Consider the following 7258-nt stretch of genomic DNA (forward strand, 5'->3'; position numbering starts at 1 on the left):
ATAATACAGAGTTGGTAGGTGGGATATCATTATCATGGAATTTGCTTTACATGCTAAAGTGGGTACTGCTCTTCGTTTGAACTCCTGTACATTAAGTTTAACAACTTCTTAATTAAATAAAATGACATTTTCTACAACTAGAATGATGTATGAACAATAGAGAGAGTTGGCCATCAAGTGAGGATGGCTGTCTGAGACATTTGTTGGGTATAAAAGAAACTCCTTTAGGATGTAGAACTTTTGCCAATACTGCAAAAGTCCATGACTTTGATCTTAGGAAGAAGAGCTGCCAGTTTCTGATGCACCCAAAATGGCTGGCCATTCTCTTCCCATGAGGAACAAACCTAGTGTGGAGGAAACAATGACTGAGGATAAACACTATGGTGTATCATCTGGTGATTCCGAGTCCAGTTGGGAAAGTCTGTATAGGACTCTTGAGTCTTTACCAACCAGAAAAAGTTTTATTAATGGTGGAACAATACTAAATGTCTAGACAGAACATTGGTATGTCGAAACATGCATGTTCCATCATCAATAAAACTTTTCCTTAAGTTTATAAATCGTTACTTGCCTACCTATTATTATATTAGCATAATGTGCTTCCTTACTCACGTATTGCATACCATTATCTGGGGCACAAGAAAGCTTTTACCATTGATGTTTGTGTTACAGATTATTACCTGTTACAAGATGCCACACTTTGCTTGACACAGCTGAGGTACAACTTAGAGAATTCTTTCTGTATGATTCTGGTGCCCCAAGTTGATCCATATTCATTTTTTTGTAATGTCATTATGCTCAGGGGATATCCCCTACCTTAGAAGTTATAAATCCTTTATTTAAACACATCTTTATTATCTGAATGTATATATATTTTGCATTAGAAAGGACTTTTATATACCATTCCTAAAAATGATCAATTTTTTATCAACATCGCACTACATACAAAATGCCAAACAATTTCAAAATGTAGTTCTGGTACACACTATTCCACTGCACCTTTTTATGAGCTGTAATTCTCATGTGAATTTCTAATTTACATATTCAAAATCATTATAATGTAATATACTCATCTCTCTGTATATACACATTTATAATTTGATTGTAAAATCTTGTCAGTCCCTTCAGTTAATTTAAAGTAGTAATGTCTCATACTTTATTTAATAAAAAGTTTTCATTACGTTTACAGTGTAACCATTCAAAACTTCTGAATCAAGTTTTATGAAAAATTGAGCTGGTTTTAATTTATTTATTTCAGTTGGATACAAATGGTGTACATGCAATACACTCCATGTTTAGATTTCTCTCGTTTCTACTGCTATACAGAGTACTGGCCACTACAGAACTAACTCCATACACACACACACACACATTTTATTTGAACTTGTACAATTTTTCTAAGAAATATTCATAAAGTAATTTTACAGTGGTCCAAATGTCATATTTCAAACATAAAAAAGAAATCTAATGTGATATAACGCTTGTATATTTTGCAACTAGTCAAACAAGAATTTTAATTTAACGTAACTTCAATATATTTTACAGGCACATTTAATTTATGTTCTTCTCATAAATACTATATCTGAGATATTAACCAATTATGGTTGCATTATCAAATAACAATACAACACTTCCTTAAATAACATAACCTGTTTTTAATAACACAGCTCTTTCTAAGATGATATTAATACAGTTCATTATCTTATGAAGTTTTTTTTTTCAACCATCCCAATTTATTGTGGCCTACATAGGCAGATGAAACCACAAACCACCAGGGCAACATAAGCAAACATCTTTAGACTGAAACTTATATTAATATATTACAAGTAGGAGAAGAACTAGCCCTCTTTGACCTATGTTGTTAAGACTGTACAGCCTGGCTTGCAAAAATTCAGTTGCTCTAAAATGAAGTCAGTGAAAATATTCTGTCAAATGTCAGCACTACTTGAGACAACGTTCAAAATAAGTTGAGCCAACATAACCACCCAACATGGCCTTCTTTACATTCTGCTCAAACAGCCTTCGATTGCTCTGTAGGACTTCAGCTGCATCCTTATTCAGAGGATCTTCAGGATTAGGCTCCTGTGGGAGAAAATTACATGTCAAGCAATATATAATGTAATAATTGTTGTAGCACAAAAAGAAAGTCTCACAATAATATATTTTGTTACTTTATTTTTAACTTTAGATAACTGTACTTAAATTCTTAGAATAATTTTATATAAACCTTTGCCTACAAGTCTCAAATGACTCACCACTAATAAGTTTAAGCATGCTGATAAAAAGAATTAGCTAAGACACTGGGAATACCAAATTAAAGTTAACATTTTCCAACATTGAAAATGTATTTCTGATAGATACTTACCTCTTCTCACTTTATAGCTTTCCTCAATTTATGCTGTCCTCTATGTGCACAATTTTCACTTGCTATTAGCCATGAGGCTTCCACCTAGCTTCATGTGATTACACATGGTATGGATTCATTGGAAGTGGTCACACTCAGAAGAAAACCTCCATGGTCCACCAACACACCAGCTAGGAACTAGTAAGTGGCAAAGACTTTTGTACTCCAATAGAAGAGGGAGAAAAATTGTTGTGGGAAGTTTGGAGGAATGCAACACCTTAAGACTGTACAATGGATGAGCATGAAAACCCTATTTAGAAAAGCAGGCCAGTACTGGTTTATTCAACTAAGACCAAAGGGATGGACAGCAATCCTGACACTGCTTTACTCGTGACAGTCCACGAGTTGATACGGTTTGAAATGGACCTTATTTCTGAAGCAATATAACACAAGAAACCCTCAAGCAGTCTTGTGGAACATCCCATCTCATCAGTAAAAGTTATAGATCATGAAAGATTTCATGGTGCAGAGTTAAAGTTAATTATACCTAGACAGGCACCATTCACTATCAAGTGGGATCTAGAAATGTAGAAATAGGTCATTGTAAAGGGAAAATATACAGAAAAAGAACTTATCCAGTCAGAGTCATAAGTGATGTAGTATGGTGAGAGGAGGAAGTCAATATCCTGAAGAAGAAGAGATGGCCAGATGATGAAAATAATGTGCAACGAAAGTATAAGGGGCAGTCCATATGCCAGCCTGCATGAACATCAATAGATGACAGAAATGAGCAGCCAGATAGAGAGTAAGGTATTGTATTTGGCGAGAGGAGACCTAAAAGAGTCGATGTGAATCTACATCCAATGAAATATTGGCTAAATGGAAGAGCTGCCGTAAACATTCCTAAAGGGTAATGGGAGAAACATCTCAGGGAGATAAGGAATTCTACAAAATAAAGAGATAATAGTGTAAAGCTGTGAAAAGGGGCAAAGCAGGGCAAATAATAACAAGCCTCACAGATGGGACAAAGAAAATGATCAGGAACTATGAGAATATAAGTGAGAAATGGAAGGAAGGGAAATAGGAGTGAACATGTTTTGACCTTCACGCGTCACAGATGTTTTAGTTCAAAACCCACAAGCAAGATAACTATGAATATAAGAGCAACGGAAAAGAATAAGGAAAGTATCAATGGCAAACACATCTGATCTTATACAGCCACAGACAAAAAGGAATAAATAGGACTTAAGAAGAAGACAGTGCAAGGAAAAAGAGACAAATGGTTCAAAGAGAGGAAGCATAAGGGTGTGGAGAACAACATTCTGGTCCAAAACAAGAAGGACTACAGGAAAAGGAAGAAAAAAGATAGCCAAAAAATGAAAAGGCAGAGAAAGGTCAGGAGAGGAGAATACATGATGATAATGAGAAAACCCAAAGGTATTAGCTAGAACTACTTTGTAGCTAGCAATGGTTAAAAGTGATAAGCCATGGGCAAACAGCCAGGTAAAAATTGAGAAGATGGAGGATAGAAGGACAGGAAGGGGATAAAGCACAAAGCAGAGACCAACTACAGAATATGTGCTATCTTTGTGGATAAACAAGGAGGGGGGGGGAACAAATGGAATGAGAAAGAAAGCTATACATGAAGAGAGTCTGGAACACCTCACAAGGGACTAGACTAAATCCACACATGGAGCCTGAGTGACAACTCTGTCAGATGGGAGGGGTAAGGATGAAGGAGTAGGGAGCATGACAGAGGAAGAGAAGGAGAGGACCAGAGAAGGTTCAATAGAGGAAACAATGGCCAAGCAACCAGTGCAGAGCAAGCAGAATGAGGGAAAACACATGAAAGATATGATGAATAAATGAGTATGGACAGAGAAGAATACTGGACCAATCTTAGGTGAATGCATCCACAGCAGAAAAAGGGAAGTATGGTGTTGAGATAAGTGGCAAAAGCATCAAGAAGAGGAGTGCCCAGACAAGAGGACAGCCACTGGAACACCAAAGGATCGAGGAATCACTCCATAGATAGTATTTTATCATGCTGGAAAAGACAATCCAAGACAAGAATCAGGGCATCCAGAATATGACAAGCTATTAGACATATATGTAAAGAATGGGCCCAGAGAAAGAAACCGAGAGCATGGAAACAGAGGGAGCAAGATTGGGTGCCCCTCTGGCAATTGATATAGAAGACAACAGCAGATCTGTCTGTATGGATCATCACCAGGCATCCACAAACAATCATAAGAAAATGATTCAAAGTCTGATGTACCACCAAAAGCTCTATGAGAATGACAGAAAGGGACAAATAACCATGAGACCAATGACCTGAAATCACGTGACAGTCAAAATATGCCCCCAACTCATCAAGGAGGCACCTGGAAATAGATGGTGACCCAGGAAGGAAAGAGAAACAAACTCTACAGTATTGGGTGTATCAAGTCACCAGGTGAAGTGTTTGAGTATGGAAGGAGGAAGGAAAATGGTGGAGGAAACAGTAATCATGCAGAGTCCATTGTAGACCTTGCAAAATAGCACGACCCAAGAAGAGATGGGATTTCATGGAAGCCCAAGTCTCCAAAAGAGAGAGAGCATCCCTCACAGTAACAGAAAGAGAAAATAGGACCCTTTGGAGATTCTAACTGAAAAAAACCCAAATGAATGAGAAACTAAATGGGTGTGATAAGCAACTTCTTTTCATTGACCACCCAACTCAGACTTGCCATCTCCAAAATATGGGGAAGAGGATGGATGTAGAAGTCTTGTTGGGACAGAACCAAATGATAAAAGAAGCATCTGATAAGACAACCATGATCATCTCAAAACCTGGGGCAAAAAATCATTATAGGGTGAGAAAAGTCTCCATGGTAAATTGAGGGAGGATGAGAAACTGACTGAGACATAAAATGAGTAAGACCAGATGCCTAGATATGGATTCCTCTGTAACCACCAAAAGATGGGAATAAATCCTAGAAGGATTAAAAACCCATCTAATAGAGTCTTTAGCCATCAATACTGACACAGATGTTGGCAAGAAACAAGACCTCTGGGAGGAGGTAAAGTAATGGGAACAAGAGACAAAGGAGTGAGAGAGGAAAAAATGAAGGGTAAGGCTCTCTGACAGAACCCCTAGTACTCGAAAATTGGCTGTAAATAGAGGACAAAAGTCCACAAACCTAAGAAAACATGATCCACTAACCCTGAGCCTACAGTCATTACAAACACTGATGGCACTGAATGCTATGAGTGGTGGGAGGACAGACAGGAACAGAGGAATGGGAAGTGGTGATAGGGAGAGAAGAGGAAGCAGGAGGAAAGGAGATAGAGCAGAGAAGAAGCATGGGAAAGTCACTAAAATAGAGAATAAGAATTCATTAGCATGTGGCATCAACATGTGACTCCAGAGAAACAAGCACTCCAGGAAAATCAAACAGGCAGATGAAAGGAGCCAGATGAAGGCATATGAGAGAAAAGGGAGGTAAAAGGACTTGAGTAACAAGGACATCACTCTCCAACAAACATTATCAACAGATCAATCAAGTATAAGGAAGATAAACATGTCATTGAAGAGAAGTGAACTAGCATCCACCAAAAACTCCTGCGGGGAATGGTGAATGGAGGAAAAACAATGAAAAAGGGTAGAGAGTGTATGACGAAGGTGAGAAACTTAAGTCTAAGAAATAGCAATATAGAACAAAGTTAGGTCTAGTCATAAGAGGTAACAAAGGAAGGAGGACAAGGAATGCCTGCGGCAAAGTAGTGGTAAAAGAAATTGAAGACAGACTAGCATATCTGGATACAAAGTAAAAAAACATAAAAGTAAGAAGCAATGAATGATTTACATATAGAAAAAGTGAAACATACCAAAGAAACCTATTCCCAAAATTACAAAAAAGGTTTAGGTAGATTCAAAACAACATGGGTATAAGATATGGCAAAGGTATGTAGTATAAAAACTCATAAAGTCCCTTACGTCATGAAGGAGAAACACAGGTGGACATATGTCAGATACAAATTAAGGCATAGGCCACATGAACTACTCCACACCCACTGCATAAAAGTCATCAAATCTCCCAACAGACAAAGACAAACCTGACACCAATGTAGATGTGATACAAACATTAAGAATGTCTTGTTGTCTCTCACTAGACAATGTGGAAGTTACTGATACTAATAATGTGGAAATAAAAGGTCAAAAATATTGGAAAGCAAAATTCCAATAATAAATACTTTGACAACATGCAATGTGTGTAGATGCTTCTGCACTAGGAGGGTGTGTTATACTCCTATGTTGCATGCTCATCTGCACACAATTTGTGCATAAAGAGGGCAGCACAAATCAAGGAAAGCTATTATGTGAAAGGAGGTAAGGCATTGTGTCAAAAAATATATTTTAATGCTCAAGATTCTTTTTTATATACAAACAGCTGAGTATATGAAATGGTATTTAAAGCATAAATAACTTCAAGCAATAAAACTGTTTTCTGTAAGAATTTCATAATCTCCTATTACAAATATAATCTGCTATTAACTTATTTAAAAAATAAGCAATTCAAAAATGGATATTTTTTCACTGAAGAAATGACAGTACACCATTATTTCCTAGTCAGAATTCTTTGTAAAAAACTAGCAATGGGTCATATTTTCCCTGTATAAAAATGCCAAATAACCATGTCTTCTCTGTATAAAAAATGCCATATAACTATGTGTTCTCTGTATAAAAATGCCAAATAACCATGTGTTCTCTGTATAAAAATGCCAAATAACCATGTGTTCTCTGTATAAAAATGCCAAATAACCATGTGTTCTCTGTATAAAATGCCAAATACCGATAGTCTTCTCTGTATAAAATGCAAATACCGATGTACTTCTCTGTATAAATATGTACAAATACCATGTTATCTCTGT

At 36.8% G+C, this 7258-nt stretch overlaps 1 protein-coding gene across 1 annotated transcript in view; it reads right to left on the reverse strand.

Moving 5' to 3' along the window:
• Positions 1 to 1212: 1212 nt before the first annotated feature.
• Positions 1213 to 7258, reverse strand: part of LOC106458820 (NEDD8-conjugating enzyme Ubc12) — a 33994-nt gene continuing 27948 nt past the window's right edge. Inside the window, exon 5 of the mRNA XM_013918368.2 lies at positions 1213 to 2082. Within this exon, the coding sequence (XP_013773822.1) occupies positions 1942 to 2082 (141 nt within the window). The 3' untranslated portion in view covers positions 1213 to 1941. The remainder of the gene's footprint in view (positions 2083 to 7258) is intronic.

This window comes from Limulus polyphemus, unplaced genomic scaffold (genome assembly GCF_000517525.1).
Source record: "Limulus polyphemus unplaced genomic scaffold, Limulus_polyphemus-2.1.2 Scaffold519, whole genome shotgun sequence".
NCBI lineage: Eukaryota > Metazoa > Arthropoda > Merostomata > Xiphosura > Limulidae > Limulus > Limulus polyphemus.